Source organism: Penicillium oxalicum, chromosome VI, assembly GCF_001723175.1.
Source record: "Penicillium oxalicum strain HP7-1 chromosome VI, whole genome shotgun sequence".
NCBI classification, from domain to species: Eukaryota; Fungi; Ascomycota; class Eurotiomycetes; order Eurotiales; family Aspergillaceae; genus Penicillium; species Penicillium oxalicum.
The window spans coordinates 237,865-257,334 of record NC_064655.1 but is presented as its reverse complement, the minus strand read 5'-3'; the positions used below and the strand labels follow the sequence as shown (position 1 = coordinate 257,334).

The window sequence follows — 19,470 nt, the reverse complement described above, 5'->3', positions numbered from 1 at the left end:
TAATTGACCCTAGTTAATTGAAAAAAATTTTGAGGTCGACAGATCGTAGGAAAGATGAGGAGATGGACGGATCTACAAGATCAGGTATACCTCCGTTCTGAAAACTATGTACCCGTGCTGAAATTTCTATAATGCCAGGGAAGTGCGGCGTAAACAGTAGGTAAGCATGAGCTAATTTGTATACATTAATTGGTGTTTTAGTTGTTGCTGAATAAAGGATTGTTTTCATGAGAATTGGGCGATGAAGAAAAAATACGGGCAAAAATATTAAAATATGAGGCATACAAAGCATAGGGTATAATCCATGGGACTTCTAACACTAGCTTTAATTGAGGGCAAGGTATGTTGCTTTTGGTGCAAGTGATTATCTCCTCCTTATTTTTTCTGCAGGGATGCTCATTCTACAGTTCCCGTCCAATTTTCCATTAACCTGTTCAAAACTGAGGATACTGTCCAAGACTACCATGATCAAGAATGCTTCGCGTCTATAAATATCGTGTCGGAGATCTACGTCAACCCTCTGGCCATGGGTTCTGTGAGCGATGGCACTTCAGTTTGCCTCTGGCACAGATCCTATTCCTTAAAAAGGGACTTGACTACCACAGATAGGTCAGGTACGTCATTTCATTTTTCCACGAGGTCCCTTGGAATGATTGCATGATGTCTAACAGCCAAGACTAGAGCATGCCGAAGCGTGTTTCGTCAGACGGACAGTGATAGAGGTAAGCGTATTTCCCCCATTTCAAAAGAACTTCGCTGACTATTGGCTTTATTGTGAACCTTCCTCAGCGAAATGACAAAACATAATTATCCTTCGAAGTAAACGGCCTTTATTGGAGGACGAAATGCGGACCTCGCGAGTGATGCAACTGAGAAAGTATTCTCGCTATGGTGACTGTACTTGCAGAGGATTTTGAAGATGGACCCAATTTATCTGTACTGACGAGGCACATTAGGTACCATCGAATCGGCGTATGTTTTGGAAACGGCGACTAAAACCACTCATAGCGAAAGGTTGTGGTGCCTGAGGCACCGATCCGCTCGGGCCTTCAGCGACAGGTGTCCCCGCCCTTGCTTTCAGACAACAAGCCGTCCCACCCAGAACTGCTTCCATCTTCCGCTCCGAACGGTCGTCTCATCTTTGCTGCTTGTACTGCCATTGGCGGGCTACAGAGAATGCGTTTGATGTCGATGCATGGAGCTTTGCCTGCCTACATTCGGTGTCGTTCGTCCGCCCAGTTTTGGCACTCGAGCAGGATGTGCCTCACGGGTTGCGGCCCGTGGCCGCATCCGCATTGGTCGGAGTCGGCCTTGTTGATGGCGCAGAGGTATGCACGAGGTCCGATCTTGCCCGTGCGCATCTGTGAGATGGCGGAGGTGATTGCTCTGTAAGTGCCAATGTGCGCGTCAGGCATCGCCTTCCCTGAAAAGCTTTTGAGGGACTCTAAAGAGGTTCAGCTAAGTGGTAAACCTAAGGATATCTGAATTGGATCAATGCTAGAAGTATTCCACTCAATCCCTGGACGTAGAAAACTGATTATAGTAGCACGATAACTCCCAGGGTCAGCTATGTGTCCCCAGACCGTATAAATTCGTTAACACGGCTAGTAGCTCCAAGGAACTAACAGCGTGAGCCTAGAGGCGATGTAAAGGGGAATTAATGATTACCGAAAAAAATGCGCATACTGTACCAATCTCGCTAGAGGGGGTTACACACTGCCAAGGCTCTATGAGAAATGACAACATGCTTCTTATGGTCGCAGATTACTTGTTCATTTACAATTACGTTCTTTCGTACATCTTATCAAAACATATCGAGTTGTGAAAGCAGATCACTTATTCAATTATCAAATTCGATGTGAATATGTGTGCTTGATCTGGGTGCAAAATTGACTACGCATACACATTATAACTGGCTAATTTTTTTTTGCTTGTTGTTCCGACGTCAAGCATTCCCCTAACACAGCCAGTGTTCGATTAAATATAGCAACAAGGATGTTTCAATGTATTGTCAGTCAGCTTCGCAAGGTTCAAGAAATCCCCTCTTTGCGTTCTCAGAGGATGAATGCAGCACGTACTGCTCCTGCTGAGCAGCCGCACGAACGAGAGGGTGGAACGGCATTATGGGCTTCGTGGCTTTCACAGAAGCTCTCCATGAAGTGCAACTATCGGTCCCAATATCATCTTGGATTACTTCCCACTGGAAGTGGATGTTTGCGGGACCACCAGATTCTGAGACCAGCTTGGTTCAGCGTACCAGTGACTTGTGAGTAGTCTAACCACAGATTGTCGATAGGACCGCGGATACCGTGGGTAGTCAAAACCCGAATCTTACCAGCAAATATGCCTAGAAAGTCTCCCTCGCGCACGGGGACGATGGAATAGACGAATAAAGAGCTGCCATCTTTAGGCAGGAGGAGGGTAAATGCGGACTTATCAATCCCACATTCGAACCCTAATTGGTTGTCGTAAGGTGCGCATGTGACATCAGGAGAGAAAGCCTGTAGACCCTTTCCTTTGAAGCTTTCTTCTTCATTGGTGACAGCCCATTCATTTTTGGCATTATGCCAAGAGGACTCGTGAACTTTCAGCCTGTCTACAACTTGGGGGTTCTCAAGATTAGATACGCGGATGAGGTCGCCTTTCGCGAGTTCGAGAGCTCGTGTTTCCAGTTGTTCGATATAGGGTCTATGTTGGGCCTCCCACTTCGTTATTGCATCTACAAGGGAGATTTTTGATGTCTTCGGGTATTCCTTGCAGTAGCCGTCGAATTCCTTGGTTCGGTAATAGAGGACTTTGCCAATACCGGCTTCGCGCATTTGGAATAGGTTTTTCTAGAAAATACGGCATTGCTGTTGGTTTTCAGAACCCAACCCGTATCCAGCATCTTCCATGAACTTCTTGGTTGCAGCTTTTTCTGCCATAGTGAATCCATCTGCAGGTCATTTCGCTGACGGCAGTTTTGTATGATCGAGCAACGCCGCAGCCTTGAGAATGATTTTCCAGAAAATTGTTTCGTCGTATCGATTTTGCAGACCTTTTCCTGTGGCCAAAGCATTGTCTCTGCGGATGACGTCAATTGCCTTCTCATAATCATATCCCGAAACTTCATCAACATATTTCTGGATTTTGTCAGCCTTTGTTGTTGTTGGGGCACTACTCGTTCGATGTCCGTACGGAGCAATAGCGAAATTGACCCTCGTGCATTCGAACAATATTGATGACATTGCTTTTACTGTATACGCGGAGTTTGCTTGATAGGACGAGGAAGTGTCAACGGGGATATCTAAATGGTGGGTACTTTTCAAATGGTCGTCATCAGGCTAGGCGGCTAGTTGATTTCTACTTGCTTGAGCCGACGCTGGGTCTTGAATGGCGGTGCTGTACATCCGAGATGCGTGCATGTATAACTGTCGGTTGCTCGAGCGCCATTGATCAGTGCCGTCGAGCCGAACGAGGTCCGCTTGTTTCTGGTGTAGGAGATTCGGCCATTGGGGACATGTCATAGATAGAGCGTAGGTGCGGCGTCGGCGGTTGGCTGGGGTGATGGTGGCGGCGGCGAGGGACGTCCGCGCCAGAATGTGGATGACGGTTGGGCCTGGGGAGAAGCATTGTTGGAGGTCTCTTTGGGACTGAAAGGGAAGAGGTGTTGTGAGAACGGACTGGGTGAGATGCGGGATGGGAAGAATTGCCATGAGGAGAGTCTGTCGATGCTGCAGACGTCGCACAGGACGAGGAGGGGCACAACGGACGTAGACCACTGAGCGGAGTGAAAGGGGACTCGCCGAGTGGAAGGCCACCGAGCGCGGATTGGATGGAGGGGAGGAAGTTCGCGTTCGGTTTGCTGCTGCCCGAGTCGGGGAGTGTGGCCACGGAGGATGGCAGAGATATGGACTCTAGAGGTGGTAAAGTTACACAGTGACCCAGCTCAGGAGGGGGTCGACTTGGGGGATGGCCATGATCGACTGAACACGCGGAAGCAGTCGCGACGAGAGAAACTCGCTCTTGGAGTCGTTCTTGATCTCTGGTACCGCGGATGGTCGCAGCAATATGAGGAAAGGTTGGTTACGCGGCGATAGTGACGGCTCTCGTTCTCGTTTCCTTCCATTTCGCTTCAACTGCGGCTCTGTGCTCCACCAGAGACTTGAACTTGGCATCATCCTCGACCGGGATATCTTTTTTCCGCAGTGCCCATCGCCGAGGGCCGTGGGACCTGGTGGAAAGCTCAGGGACGGTTGACAACGCTTTGACTGGCGTGGGAGATGGCAGTCGTTCTTTTATCTTGACCTTACCTCCCGGCCATCCAACAGCTCAAGGTGATGATCTTCACCACTTTGATCGGCAGGCAAGCCGGCGTTCTAGTTAATTTTGCTGTACTTCGAGCAACTCTTTTGCTCTGTCCGGAGTTTCTGTAAGTCCGAGATCGGACTCCCTTGCATGTCGGACACCAAACTCTTAAGCTTTTCTTCAATGCTTCTTTTTACGGATTATTTACAACAAAAGGCCTTGCGCAACTCCTTGTCCAATAATTAGACCATTTTATCCATGCCTTTTCGGACTCTCTCTCCCGAGGACGTGATGGCTGGGGGTACGAGAATCATGCGAGCGGGGTTAGAAGGCGGTAAGATTGTCGTAGCTTATGGCAAACCTACCCTTGAAAAGTCCGCAAACCTGGCGGTTCAGGTCGGTATACACTACTTATGAAAAAGGTTCGAATGCTTGCTACTAAATTCCGGTAGGCAGCAAACTGGAGTGCTGAAAACCCGATTCTCGCTGCCTGCGCAGTTGTCGGCACCACCGGAGCGACTATTCTGGCGGCTCCTGGCCTTGCAACAGCCCCAGTACTGTCGAGTTTAGGCTTTACGATGAACGGTATACAAGCAGGTATGTACAATGTGGTAGAAAAGTCAACAAAACCTCCTCTGCCTCCTGTGCTGTGAAGCTTGAATAACCATTTGTTTCCACAATACAGGGTCTGCAGCCGCAACCGCCCATAGTTGGATCGGAAACATTGTAGCGGGGAGCGCGATGGCGATAGGACAGAGTGCTGGTGCAGGAGGAAATGGCCTGGTCATTGTTAACGGAGCTGCACAATTAGGAGGCGCGGTGATGACTCTGGGAAGTGCTGGCATAGCATGGATCAAGGCTCAATTATGAGCTGCATATTTATCGACATTCCGTCCTGTTGTGATATGAGGCTGTAGCTGCTCAGGAAAGAAGCCGCAATATCGGAAATAATTCCTGCACTATCTATACGAAGTTCCAAGTTGATTTCCAATCAACTTGGACTTCCTGGTGTATACATGGCCTCTCTGTATCCCTCTGAAATGATAATAATCAAGCTTCCTTTTATACTACAACAAAAGGCACCCACAACCTAAGGCCCATCGTGGGAGCAGACGAAGAAAAAGTCCGCAGTCGCATCGATGCAACCCGCTGATCTCCAAGCACGTCAGTCTAGCGTATGCACTGCTCGTCCTCTACACCTTTCCCTCAAAGGATTTGAAAGGTTTAAGTCCCGAAGACCTTTTGTATATTTTCACGTACCGGTAGCAAATTCCAACCCACACCGCTTCCCACGTTTCCACAACCGCGAGCTGGACGTCAGCAATCCAATACTAACGACTACTGACCACGGCAGGCCCCAAGGCTCTAAGGTCGTTTAAGAAGAAGCATGAGACACATATATGTACATTGATAGCTATAGTTGTTAGTTTACACGTCTAAGCCAGAATACGAATTCGTACCTAGCCTAGTGGGCTGTGGTTTACAATCCAACTTTGCGAGCGGTCAGCATAAATGAAATCATCCATCCAGCCCTCCATCCATCCACGAAAGCTCTCTCAATAGCAGCTGAAAGAACAAGAGAATGACGAAGGGTCCTGAACCATTTTACTTGCCAGCAAGTCTGCTTGCTCGATTCCGGTGTGATGCATCCGGAAGGGGAGCTATACAGCTACTGTGGTTGTTAATACTGCATTTTTCAATGCAAGATACTCATACACACTGAATGGCTGCTGTGACTCGTCCGAGATATTTCACACCAGATGCCACGGCGACCATCTTTGAGCCGCAACTGGAGGCCGCTCCACAACCGTTGAGATATGCGATACCCACAGGTCTATTAGAGCGTTACTTCCAATAGTTAAGAACCTCTCCTGGGAAGCGGAATCATGCCATAGGCATGCTACGCTACACTGCCTTGAAACTCAGTTCACAGCCAGTACGATTGTCCCAGGGGCACCGTTCCTAAGAGCGGGCGGCCAATTCTGCATTTGATACAGTTATCAACTGACGACAAAAATTGTTTCACAGGATACAAGGCGGGAAATTATCAATCAGTAAAACCAGCTCACATCACGTTGTCTGTTAAGTTCAGGTCAGATCTGACTGAAAATCTTAGCTATTGTTATTGTGGGGGTTCTTTGAGCCATGACTATGGAACTTGGAGATGGTTTAACTTTGTGACCATCCCAGGATCTAACTGACGCTTCCTGGGGTGGATGGCACCCTCAGGATTCAATTAGTGGTTCTTAGGACATGCAATGCCCATCCCAGGAGATGTACACTCAATCCAGTGTGATTTTTAAGTTTTTGCTCCTAGGGACGGCCTCGACGAGTCCCAGGATCTCTCGGTACGTCGTGCCCATCTAGGACTTTTCTGTTACTGAGGTTGGGGGCTAAAATCACAAGCCTAGCCCAATGCTACAATTCTTTACCAATGACGAACATATAAAACGTTATTTGGGCCCTCAAGTTCGATTTTCATTTCGTCAACGTTGTCCGTGGCATTCTACTTCATTTCCTTCTCATATTCAATCAAACCTCACGTTCCTGGCACAATGCCTCAGTTGCTGCCCCTATGGGATGCATTTGCGATCTGCGAAGGGCCTCGTCAGGAGGACAGGATTTGCTGCGGTTTTACCAAGCGAGAAACACCTTGCAAACTCTACGTAACAAAGGATGTCCACAAAGCGGGAGTCAAGAAGTTGAATACCCTTGCATGTCTCCCCTTTGATCTCCCCTATAGGCTCGGCAGCAAGAATCGGCCGCGGTTACAGATGATTTGAATTCGTCAACCACAAGCCACGACAACCAGCAACCACTTAGTGTCATCGCCGCTCCGGTCGAGGCTCCCCCTTCAGTTGTAGGAGCGTCGCCTGCCGCCAGGGCAAACACCCGCACGGCGCATCAACAGCTAGGGCCCGTAGAATATCCACGTCTCCCTACTAGCCGTGCGGCCTCAAATCCCCCATCGCTGCGTCGATCGGAAAGAGCGATACGGGCTCCTGATCGTTACGTGCCGTAGGTGATTGTTGCGCAACGCCCTCAGGTGGACCGGACCGTAGCAACAGGCAGACGCCCGTCCTACACTGTCCAAAACTCTACCCAAGGGAATTGGGCACCTTCCACAACATGACGGTCCGTCATTACAGCACTTGGTGAGATGTATGGCTAGGCAACTCTACCGCAGAATTTGACAGGTCCGGTTGCAATATTTATTAGGAGTTTGCGTCTTTGACGCAAGCGCCATGCGAACGGTGATGGTTGGTCAACGGTTGACTTGAACGGTGGTTCCTTGAGGCGTTTATTGTAGCCCACGTGGGCTGTTGGCGAAATGCCTCCACATAAGCCTCCCTGTGCAACGTACAGTCAGAAACATTCAAACCACAGCAACTAGTTTTTGTAGTCCAAATACCAACCCCAAGATTTTCTTTGTTGACGAGTTTCCCCTTACTGGTCAAACCTCTAATAGTAAAAGACTTGAGAGCATCAGAGAGCTTGTAATCTATTATCTTTTGCACGATATCTCCTTTGTTCCATCTTCCATTGTCAACGATGGATTCCCAAACCCGCCATTCAACCATGTTACTAGGAAACATCACCGGATTAGATCAAGCTGGAAATACCGCCTCATAATTCCCTGGAGCTTAGGTTAAACGATGGTTACATGATCCGTTTGGGTAGTGTGGTTAGTGTCATCAATTTAACTCTACAATTTTTGAGGCCTTTAAGTGGGATGCGCCAGGTTCCGTTGAACAATCACAGCGGTGGAGGTCTAAATATTGACGGCATATCTGCAGGAAGACATTGACTGCGTAGGGGTCTAATATCTATAAATACAGTATAATAGAACTCGGCTATAGTCTCAAGCAGAAGAACCGTTCAGCTTTTTAAAACCAGTCATGTCTACTGTGGAGTCTGTATCCAGCTCTGTAGACAGTAATATCGCTACCCCGTTTGTCCGTAATGATATCCACCAAGCCATATTTAATTGAGTCAAGAAGCCGCCCTCAGTCATTCCTCCAATCGCACTCGAATAACCAGTTGTCTCAAGATGTCAACCGAGAGCCACTAGGGAGAATCATCAAGGGCTCTCCCAAAACCCTATGTCTCCCAGCGCTGTGCAAATTGGACGACATCTCTGCGGTGCTGATTGTGAGACAAGAGTGTCCATGGGATACATATCGCCCGGCAATAAGATGTGACATTGCAGGCAAAGTGATCATCGCTAGCCGCCGATCCAATCGATCACGGCTCCAGGCGATCCGTCAGTATTCTGGATCCGACGCCAAAAGCCTCATCCAGCGATTTGAATGTCTTGATCATGCCAACGTTCTCTCAGCTCGGGACTGCTACCTCGATGGTCCCTCCCTCTACGCACTGGTCGAAGATCTTCCCCTCACACTGCAGCACCTTGTGTCGTGCCCCAGGATCTATCCCACCGAGCTGGAGCTAGGGTCGATAATGTCTCAGGTACGATGTCTTGCGGTGGTGTTAGCGAGAGTCCACTGACAAAGAAAGATCTTGGCCGGTCTACGTTATCTGAGCACCGTTGGGCTCTCCCATGAATCTCTTTCATGCCGTGAAATACTGCTCGGCCTAGATGGGATGGTCAAGATTGGTGAGCGTCCTTTATTTATCTGAAGATGCTGCTAACAATCACGTAGCCTGTCTGGAGAAATGCATAGAGGGGTCGCCATCCGAGTCACAGACGAGATACATCACAGCCCTACCGTCCATAATTATGTCACTTATACAAAAGCACGAGAAGGTGAAAGGGATTTCGGGGGTAGATGACGTGCATCGCTGGCCAGTCGATTCAGCTAGCGTTGGATTCTTGTCTGCTTCCTCACTGGCACAATCAATCGCATCACTGCAAGAGGTAAGGTGGTGAGGTGATACAAGGTCGCTCAGGAGCCTCACTGATGTTGGCTAGCATCCCCTTGTTGCCACGAGGCACCGACCTGCGGCGGATCTCGTCATGCTAGCACGGATCGTGTTCCTTGCTGCGGAAGTTCCAGTCTCTTACGGAATCGAGTAACGTGCCACCACACATCTCGGCCCGGAACAAGAATTGGGTGTTGACCTGTACATTGTGGGCCTACCGCTGCGCTTTTTGCAGGGATCACGATCCCGTTAATGGAGGACTGCTAGCTAATGAGGCTCCGCATGAGGCGAAATAAACAACCCACAGCAAGGTCACCTTGGATCGTTTGTTCTCCTGCGTTGCTCGGTCGCCTTCGAAACCTCATGTCTTAAGTTATCCAGGGCAATCTTAATACCACTCCGTCATTGCGGTCATTGACGATAGCGACTACGAAGTATCGAATCCGGCGGATATTCTGCATCTGTATAACACACATCTGGCACTTTAGCTGCCTTGGCGTCATCGTGCATATTCGACCAATTCAACAGCCGTCATTCCAACGAGGTCCTACCATACGGGATATCCACCATTTTACGCCAAACGGTATGGAGATCTTGCACCCTCGTATTTTTCTTAGGTGCGAACTACTGCTTCAGCCGTACCAATTGGCGCGAGGGACACGTCACATCTGCGAGGATACCATGCCATTCAGGTGCTAACCAGTCCTTGGTCTTCGACGGAATACGTGCTATAGGTTTGCTGAGTGAGTGTTTGAAGGATCTCTCTTCCTTGAGGAAATATAGCAGATCTTTATATTCAGCTAGCTCTTTGGCATCTAGGCCGCTAGCTGATAACGCACCGGGCTTGATAAGACTCGGTTCTGGCCATACCCTACTGCTTAGGGTAGGTACCTTCAGGACCTCTGTTTCGGTCTTACCCGAATGCAAATAATTCCATACATACTCTGCTACCGCAACAGATTTAATATAAGAGATCCAAACCCGCCATTAGTAAAAGCTGCCCAGCAGGAAACTATAGGTGTGATGCCCTTCAAGCCCTTGGATCTTCTCAGACTTACCCATTTTTGCATACAATCTACTACATATAGGACGCACGTGGATATATCCGCAGCAAATCGGATAAGGGGGCATCCGGATTACCTTCAAATACCAATCTGAATTAAATAAGTAGGAAGATGATCCGTTAGAGAAGATTTCGAATTCAGAGCCAACGTGCGGTCGGGCTCATAACAGATAAATTATAGGATTACGGTATGGCCGGTTACGCATAAATAGGCTAAGAGATCCAAGGGCAACAAATCCGAATTGAGATAAACGAGATGATTCAAGAGAAGAAGAGATTAAACTGAGGCGAGGATCTGTTGAACGGTCGTCGTTTACGGTACTCATCTAAGAAAGGGGGGTTCGAGCAGCCCTTGGAATTCTCCGAGTGTCGTAAACCCTTTGGTTAGACAACGAAATCACGACAAACACTAAATCAATCTTGCTCTAGTAGTTTTCTACCAAACGCACAATCCTCGATAGTGGGCGACGAAGAATAGGTGCGCAAATTGAGCTAGATGCTGAGGGACGATACAACTCCATATTACTGGCAATATGGAGTCTGGATTCTGCCGAGGATTTCTGCCTTCGTTTTTATAAACCCAGGATGCAATCCTTTAAGCTAATTATATTGTGATTCCTTTTATAGCAGGTATTAGCGACTGATACCTTCCGTAGACCTTCTACTCTTAAATACTCTCTTTTGTCTTCATGCGCTATATTCTACCATAGCTAGACTAAAACTCACCTAGCGAGGCAAATGGACGAATACCACATAATTTAGGTCAGAGTTGGCGGAACTTCACTCCCTATGTGCTCTCAATATATGTTAACGCTGACGATGCATCACAATATCGCTAGATGCGCGAATGCTAAATCAACTAGCATAAGTTTTACTAACTAATGGAACTGCCTCAAGTGATGCCATATTTCATATGACGCTGCTAATGAATATTGCCGAACTGAGAGGTGGTGATTCACCACCAAAAACTGGTGGAATCACCCTCCATGTGAACTAGGAATATCCACGGTTTAACACGGTTGTACTAGCTTGAGACGCTCTCAACAGCTATCTCCAGGCTTCTTCAATTAACTGATCCAAAATTAGTTTCCTCATTATTTGCATGTCCGCAAACCTACGATCCGATAGCATTACACTATTGTATTGCACTGTATTACTGTTACCGACTGGCGAGTATGAGTGTTGAGCGGTAGTGAAAGGGGTGTTGAATAAATCCTTACGTTTCGGGTGCAGTGTCTAGTACTTTTAACTAAAACCGACTTGAAGCGTACAGCAACGTGTTCACTCACCCCAGCATAAATACTTCGCCTCTTCCCGCTATACCAGATAGAAATTTTGCAACATGACTTTGCTTTGCTCTTGGGTTTTGATCCTTCCTCTTGTCTTTTCGTATGGGGTCACGTACGCAGAGTTTCATGCTTCTACTTCACCCGCGAGGTCCTCCGGGAAGGTCTCTGTCATCCTGAGTCGACTTTCGTCAACGTCTCAATTCGGGGGTACGACAAACTCAAGTGGCTATGGTGTGAAATACATTGGCAACGTCGGCGATCCCTATGGAAGCAACATCATTGAAGTACCTGAAAACACAGCCAATCAGTGTAAATATGTTTTACGATTCGAAGGACCAGTGGCAGGAGAAAGCTGGACTGTGGTGATTTGGAACAAAATAGGGCCGGATGGTTTGCTAAGCGGCTGGTATGGCCAGGCCTGCAGAAAATTCATCTTAAAGTCGGGTCAGGTCCGGTACATCGCAGTCGATGAGAACTCTCAAGGAGGGTGGGCTGCTGCCCCTGGAGATTCTATAGCGGTCGACTCTCAGGGTGGTTACGCTTCCACATGGGGCGAGTTTGACTTCGGTTCAGTCATCAACTCCGGTTGGTCAGGATTCGATGTGTCAGCCATAGCCGCACAAAATGCGGGCCTACCAGTCCAAGGCATGAAAATTTGCGATGTTCTGGCTGGTATCTGTTCTTTTGTCACTAAGGACGCCGCCCTTATCCACAATGCATACATAAGTTCCCTTGCCGAGGTTGGTGGTATCGGAGGCAATCTTTATCCCGGGCCAGTCAGACTCGCAGTGACGATTGGCTACGATACTGCAGCTTAGCCTTGAGCGGAGGGTTTGAACTGATAGGGCCCGCAGAATACAATGAGGCATCAATATATTCTTGCTTTAATAGCTGGGGAAAGTTCCCTGTATACTACCATCATGACCGTAATGCCATCCATAGGCTCTAAATGAAAGGCAGAGCCATCTGGCTTTTTGGAACATGTGGTTAAAGTTTATGTGCGCAGTTACACAAGGTTCTGCAATTGCAGATTGGTGAGGCCCAAAGGGCTTGGGCCAGAGGAGCGTTCTGATTAAAATGATAGAAATCGAAGGTAGTCAAAGCCGCGATCTGCAACTGGGAGGTCTGGCGCGTAGGGTGTCTGTCGATTGTCGAATGATACAGTAGAGACGCCTTCTCTTTGTCTGAGACAAGTAAAGAGCGATGACTAAACAAACATTTGGGTGACCTTCGAATTAGCGTAGTTTTCCGGTTTGGCTGGGAGCATGGCTAGCACTCTCCGTCGTGACTACTACAGTAGCGCCCGCACTTCTGACTTCACCCTTCTATTTCACCACCCTCTCTTTTCACCCCCTCTCTTTTCACCACCTCTCTTTTCACCACCCTCTCTTTTCACCACCCTCTCTTTTCACCACCCTCTCTTTTCACCACCCTCTCTTTTCACCACCCTCTCTTTTCACCACCCTCTCTTTTCACCACCGCCCTATACCCTACCTCCCTTAGAATAGGGCTCTTCTGTGTCACGTCAATCATCTGGTTCTACTGAGAGATGTAGTCTCAATTTGCACCGTTTTTCTGAGATTGCCGCCGCTTTATCCGAGGCAACTGCATGGTGAATCCATATCATTTTGAAGGTGTTTGCTTCACGGCGCCTGCGGGATCTCTACCGCTGGCCCAGGCGACCTAGCCAAACTCAACCGTTGTATTGTGCTACAGTGGATTTCGAAGACAGGTTATCTCCAAGACACTCGCACTTTCTTTCACAGCACCCCACTACGCCCACGCTAGACTAAATTTGGTCAAGGGATATTCCAAATTTTTTCCCCGGAATATTTTTGGTACTGTAGTCCAGCAAAGTTACCGTAATAACAGGCTCCGGCACCGGCAGAACTCTCTACCGAAGTGCATCACCCTTCCACTTGGACATTTGGCCCAACACACCGACGGTTTATCTCATTCTACATGCTCGAATTCATGTTGGTTTGTAGTAGGCGAAGCGATGATACAAGTGTCTTATTAATGGGAACCTGACTTTATGACGTACAGTACTCTAATACGGTTTGCAGCACATAGTGTTCGCTCACTGGTGTAATCCTTCCCAGTCAGAGCTGCTTTAAAGGACACCACAAGCGCAATCTCAGGATACGAACGGCGATTGAGCCATGATACATTAGGTCACAGCAAGCATTTGAGTTCGTACAAGGAAGTAATGTTCATTGCTTACGTGTATGTTTTGGAAAATATATAATCTAGTTGAGGCAGCCTCTTATATGGCATTAGTGGCATTGATTGACCAACCAACCAAGTGGCTTTATTTAAATCATGTGGAATTTGTAAGAATTTAATATATACTTGCATCGTGTGGTTACTAACTGTTGGTATCACCAGCTAGGTACTGTGTACACAGTTAAGTGGACAGCATGTATGCTCCAAAAGCAGAAAGTAAATTGATTGATTTAGATAGATGTGTCCCCCAGGTTGGAAAGTACCCTTGAATCCCATACGATGGGATTCACGGCTTAGCGCACAGACATGTTGTCTTTGCTTCTTCTTCTGACGGGAGGATATGTCCCGACACTAACAGTAGAAGAAGTATTTATAGAGCTCCTGAAAGCCGGTACAAACCTGTTCTCTCGAGGCTACTCATTTGGTATGTCTTGCAAAACCTTCTCATTCGTCCTCAGTGAATGCGAAAGTAGATGCACAGTGTTACGGCGTGGCCGAACAATATTGCGATACTATACTATATATACCGGACTCTGGGCAGTATCCGCAACTGCGGATATTAGTGATCTTTTATGGTCTTGTTGGTTAGTGTCTGCCCAGAACGCTTCCGTAACACACAGCGCTGACAAGTTCAGCTTGTTTTTGTTCTATCAGAGTACCATGTTTTTGATGAACATAATTTTGGTGAATTGAAGTTCGATTCCATCACCAACAGGGATCCTTCTGGGCCCACGTCATTTGCGGGCCCTGTGATTTAGGGATAAGGCTTGGAGTCCAGTAAATCTACATCCGAGTCCCATTTCATGGCCTCCATCTCTGCTGTACTGTAAATGTAGACGAGCTATGGTCTTCCATTCCCCCGAGAGCCACGCCATATCAACAAATCAGGTCGGTGTCTGCGTTAAAAAAGAGACCCCGAACATGAAACCATCGTGGTTAGCACCACAACCTTAACAGCCGCATACCACAGGAGTGCTATATGTACTTGCAAAATACAGAGAATTTCGGAAAACAGTTTCCCCTCCAGAAACAGGTTTTCTTTCCCATGACCCACTAACGGTCTAGGCCAGAATCGTCGAACCTTAAAATGTCCAGCCCAGCCAATCACCCATCTAGTCTCTACTCGAAGAGGCTTAGCCTCTACCGTATCAGGCTTAGATTAATTGGAATGGGGCACCTGGAAAGACTGTCTGTGTCTCCAGAAGGGAAACTGTTTTCGAAATTCTTTGTACAGAGTGCTACTTAAGGAGGTGCAAGGAGTAGTAGTAAAACAAGCGAATATCACTCCGTTCTATGCTCGCTGCTTGCTGGGGCACATTCATAGTCATATTGGCTCTGCTGAAAACTGTATACCTAGTCATTTTAGGCCTGGTAAGACTCGCCCAGTGGCTTCTTTGAGGGTGTTTCAGAACAAGCCATACGTTTCTAAAATGCTTTTGCTGTCCTCAAATGACGTACCTTTCTTGTGCGGGTGACGTCTTCATGTTTGCTTCTCATCCAGGAACCTGCAGCCATAGTTCTAAAACACCGAAAATTGACGTCTCACAGTATCGGCCATCTGTCCTAGCAGTCCCCTGATCATTGACTCCTGCCAAAACTGCACTGAGGTCACGAGTCATGAATCATGAAGGCTCTCGGCCAAACTTTGGTCATCGAGATCCTCCAGGAAATCAATACGTCACCATTAGCTGAGCGACAACTTCCTCTAGTACTTATAAGTCCAATCCTAGTCCCTGAGATTCTTGAACAATAATTATATTAAATATATTCTGAAGAAAGACAAACACATCTGGCGACTTTGAACAATCAATTCCTGACTCAAACTCGATTGAGAATGCGTCTCCACACAACTCTTGTACCATTGGCTCCTGCACCTGATACGGGGCCCGATTGCATGAGATGCGGCAAGCCTAGCGACGAATTCGTGACGAAAACTTCGAACCGTAACAACAATGCAGGTCGACCATATTTTAAATGTGTCCCATGCAATAAATTCTTGGTTTTCAATGACATCCGTGGCAATGATCCCGATAACCCGGTCTGTTATTGTGGTGTTTCCAGTAAACGACAAGCTGCAGGGCGCTATCGCCAAGTTCCGCGTGGTGTACATTATGTCTGTCGACTCGGCCGGTGTAATTTTTATATGCCACAGATAGGGAGTACCGGCCGTCAGGTGTCTCTGGAAGATGTTGAAGAAGAGCTTTTGCAACTGCTAGTTCGATTTTGTGTAATTTAAAGGCTTCCTAGATGGTTGTTTGCCTGGAGATCGAAAAATGGAGTCTGTTGTGAGATGAGGCATGTTTTACGATGAAAAGAAGTTGTAACATCGGCCGATAAAGAACCCCTTCTTTTACAGTATCATCCACTCTCGGTGTTGTTTGCTTCCATCGTCAAATCGTGCTCAATTGTGCGTCCAGGCCGTCATGCTGCAGCCACGTTCAAGGGGCCGGAGGTGCCATGCTCCTAGATGCTATTATTTCCAAGCAATCTGCGTCCGAGGGTCTTCTTTGTACCGCCAGCTCACTTTGCCATTCGCGAATACCGTGTCATATGAAAGTCATCGGTGATTCCTTAGCGGCATCTCCAACAATGAAGCCCGGGTTCTCCAAGCTTGTGGAAAACCAAAACTTGCTCCTGACGAACTTGGTGCCTTTATGGCGAATCCACTCTTCTCTGAGCGTCCAACCATCATTGAAGATCTTTTCGTCAAGGGCCGACCGAGGCGGCGTGGCCAATGGTGTGTTCAGCTTGAATTCCGTCCGGCACTTCTTCTGAGCGCATCGCTCGCGCTCTAGGACAACTAGTAAATAGATAAACCCGAGCTCCCAGCAATGACATACGGATGACTTCCCAAGAGTGAGAGGTGATTTGATTTCTACTGCGGAGGTGCGACCACACGGCAGAATAGATCAGCCCGTGCTGGAACCTGTTATTACGGTAACTTTGCTGGACTACCAAAATGTCGGAGCAAGCTGAGACAGTAGTGGCTAGTAATCCTAGTAGGTGAATAGGGTCGAGGATGAGGTCAAACGGAACTAATACAGGATGATTGAGTTGATTGATTGAAGAAAGAATAACTGCGATGGGAAGGTTGGAATACTCCCAGATTACTAGGATACATGCTATGCCAATCCCGTACTAGCGGTACGGGAATCCACAGAAATCCTGGCTCCGGACACAATCGAGGCACTAGACGCCACAGTTGAAAAGCTCACAACAGTAACTGCAAGTGCAGTCGACCATCATACAGCGGACCTGCGACTATCCCCATACGCAAAGCGGTGGTTTACCCCCGGTCTGAAGTCCCAGCAAAGAGGGGTGAACCAGGCGCGATGCAAATGGCAGATGAGCTGCGTAAACCTAGGACGGGAGGACCCCAGCACTATGGTGCTCTTCGAAGACATGCGTGAGAAGCGACGTGCGTGGACGCGGACAATTGAGAAGGCCAAGACATTACACTGGAGACGCTTTCTGGACGAAGCAGGCGAAGGAAAGCTATGTAAAGCAGCAACATACCTAAAACCGCGAGAGTCTTGGAGTTGTATCCCTGCCCTTAAAGTTGGTGGACGGGAGGTGACCGACAACCAAGAGAAGGCAAAGGCATTTATGGACTCGTTCTTCCCCATTATGGCGCCTGCTCAAGAGGAAACTCTCGTGCAGCCCTTAGCTGAACTTCCATGGCAGTCGATTTCAGAGATTGAGGTCTACCGATCTCTAAAATCGGCCAAAAGCTCGACTGCACCAGGAGAAGACGGTCTCCCGATGTTAATATGGAAACGCCTGTGGAGACATCTCGGAAACCTCATCACTCGGATCTTCGCGACGTCGATCGTGCTGGGATATCACCCTGTACGGTGGAGAACTGCCAAGATCGCAGTACTACGGAAACCCGGGAAACCGGACTACTCGCTCCCGGGGGCGTACCGCCCAATCTCACTGCTTAACGCGCTCGGCAAACTGCTGGAGGCGGTCATAGCCCGGCGGCTGTCCTACTTCGCAGAGCACTACGGACTCCTTCCAGACACCCAATTCGGAGGACGGCCAGGACGTACCACCGAGCAGGCCTTACTAGTGCTAGCTAACGCCATCGATCGAGCCTGGCTCGGGCAGAGGGTTGTCGCATTAGTGGCCTTTGATCTTGAAGGAGCTTTCAATGGAGTCAACAAGACAAGTCTAGACGCCCGACTCAAAGCAAAAGGCATCCCTGCGGTGCTCCGGAGATGGATTGCAAGCTTTATGAGCGGACTACAGGCCAACATCGGGTTTGACGACTACCACACGGAGGTAACAGCGCTCGACAATGGCGGACTTGCACAAGGCTCACCCCTATCGCCTATCCTCTTCGCATTTTTCAACAGTGATCTAGTCGACCAGCCCGTCGATTTCCATGACGGTGCGTCGGCCTATATAGACGATTATTTCCGCTGGCGAGTCGGCCGGACCGCCGAGGAAAATCTAGCCAAAATCCAATCGGAAGATATACCGCGGATTGAAGGGTGGGCCCGTAAGACAGGGTCCTGCTTCGCAGCAGAGGAAACAGAACTCATTCACTTCACCAGAACAAGGAAAGAACAATATCAAGGCCAGATTGTCATGAACAGCAATGTCATCAAACCATCAACAACCACTAAGCTCCTAGGGGTGATCTTCGATCACGAACTCCGATGGAAGGACCACGTACAGCAGGTGGTTAAGCGAGCCACCAAGGTCAACATCGCGCTAGGAGGGCTACGACAACTCCAGCCCGAGCAGATGCGACAGCTATACGAGGCGTGTGTTGCACCAATCCTTGAATACGCGTCAACGGTCTGGCACGATCCACTTCGAGATAGGACGCATCTACGACAGCTACGCACTGTTCAGCGAACTGCACTCATCCGGGTCCTCTCCGCCTTTCGAACGGTAGCCTCATCTACGCTCGACGTTGAAGCCTATGTGCTGCCTACCCATCTTTGTCTCCGCCACCGTGCGCAAGACACCATCACCAGACTCCATACCTTACCACGGAAACACCCCATATGGGACACCCTGCTTCGAGCCCAGAGACGACGGAATAACGTTCGTTCGCGCGCCCGGTTCCCGCTCGCGGAGGCCCTGAAGACAATGAGCCTGGAAAGGCTCCAAGAGCTAGAACTGATCGACCCAACTCCGCTGCCACCGTGGCGGACTGAGGCCTTCTCAGAGATAGAGATTAAACGGGACAGAGAGATTGCAATGGCACGAGCGGACGCTGCACGGTCTAACTCAGACATCGTCGTTTACTCCGTTGCATCAGGACGCAAAGGTCACTTAGGCGCCGCGGCGGTAGTGCTCGACGACAGGCTGAAGATAACCGAGAGGGTACAGATACAAGTCGGACCTATGGACCGATGGTCGGTACATGCGGCTGAACTGTTCGGTATCCTGTATGCTACCAACCTCATCAACAAGATCGCCCTCCAACGGCGGAGATCGACTGGTACACGGGTTCAGCACTCCACCATCCTCAGCGATAGTATGTCAGCACTACAAGCAATCCGGAACCCCGGAAACAAATCCGGGCAGCAGATCATATACGCTATTCTACAAGCAGGCAGGAACACCAAGTCTCACGGCATCGCGATCCGGCTTCAATGGACGCCCGGTCATTGCGACTCACTCGGGAATGACACCGCAGACCATCCATTCCCCCCCTTGCTATCACGCGAGCGGGCTCACATCAGACAAGGAATCTACGCCTAA

The 19,470-nt window shown here is 48.6% G+C and overlaps 7 protein-coding genes across 7 annotated transcripts; 5 read left to right on the top strand and 2 right to left on the bottom strand.

Moving 5' to 3' along the window:
• Positions 1–1,211: 1,211 nt before the first annotated feature.
• On the bottom strand, positions 1,212–2,819 carry POX_f07423 (uncharacterized protein; the record flags this gene model as incomplete). The annotated part of the gene is made up of 2 exons (XM_050116225.1): positions 1,212–1,444; positions 2,258–2,819. 2 exons carry the CDS (start codon positions 2,817–2,819, stop codon positions 1,212–1,214), a joined length of 795 nt encoding a protein of 264 aa, XP_049966364.1.
• Positions 2,820–2,942: 123 nt separating this feature from the next.
• On the bottom strand, positions 2,943–3,695 carry POX_f07422 (uncharacterized protein; the record flags this gene model as incomplete). The annotated part of the gene is made up of 2 exons (XM_050116224.1): positions 2,943–3,300; positions 3,361–3,695. 2 exons carry the CDS (start codon positions 3,693–3,695, stop codon positions 2,943–2,945), a joined length of 693 nt encoding a protein of 230 aa, XP_049966363.1.
• Positions 3,696–4,545: 850 nt separating this feature from the next.
• POX_f07421 (uncharacterized protein) lies at positions 4,546–5,157 on the top strand (the record flags this gene model as incomplete). Its single annotated transcript, XM_050116223.1, has 3 exons — positions 4,546–4,683; positions 4,740–4,884; positions 4,973–5,157. The coding sequence occupies 3 exons, from the start codon at positions 4,546–4,548 to the stop codon at positions 5,155–5,157; spliced, it is 468 nt and encodes a 155-aa protein (XP_049966362.1).
• A 3,233-nt stretch (positions 5,158–8,390) lies between these two features.
• POX_f07420 (uncharacterized protein) lies at positions 8,391–9,325 on the top strand (the record flags this gene model as incomplete). Its single annotated transcript, XM_050116222.1, has 5 exons — positions 8,391–8,439; positions 8,498–8,757; positions 8,806–8,905; positions 8,952–9,166; positions 9,221–9,325. 5 exons carry the CDS (start codon positions 8,391–8,393, stop codon positions 9,323–9,325), a joined length of 729 nt encoding a protein of 242 aa, XP_049966361.1.
• Positions 9,326–11,576: 2,251 nt separating this feature from the next.
• Positions 11,577–12,341, top strand: POX_f07418 (Allergen Asp f 4; the record flags this gene model as incomplete). Its single annotated transcript, XM_050116221.1, has 1 exon — positions 11,577–12,341. One exon carries the CDS (start codon positions 11,577–11,579, stop codon positions 12,339–12,341), a length of 765 nt encoding a protein of 254 aa, XP_049966360.1.
• A 3,242-nt stretch (positions 12,342–15,583) lies between these two features.
• On the top strand, positions 15,584–15,985 carry POX_f07417 (uncharacterized protein; the record flags this gene model as incomplete). The annotated part of the gene is made up of 1 exon (XM_050116220.1): positions 15,584–15,985. One exon carries the CDS (start codon positions 15,584–15,586, stop codon positions 15,983–15,985), a length of 402 nt encoding a protein of 133 aa, XP_049966359.1.
• A 723-nt stretch (positions 15,986–16,708) lies between these two features.
• Positions 16,709–19,470, top strand: POX_f07416 (uncharacterized protein; the record flags this gene model as incomplete). The annotated part of the gene is made up of 2 exons (XM_050116219.1): positions 16,709–16,748; positions 16,892–19,470. 2 exons carry the CDS (start codon positions 16,709–16,711, stop codon positions 19,468–19,470), a joined length of 2,619 nt encoding a protein of 872 aa, XP_049966358.1.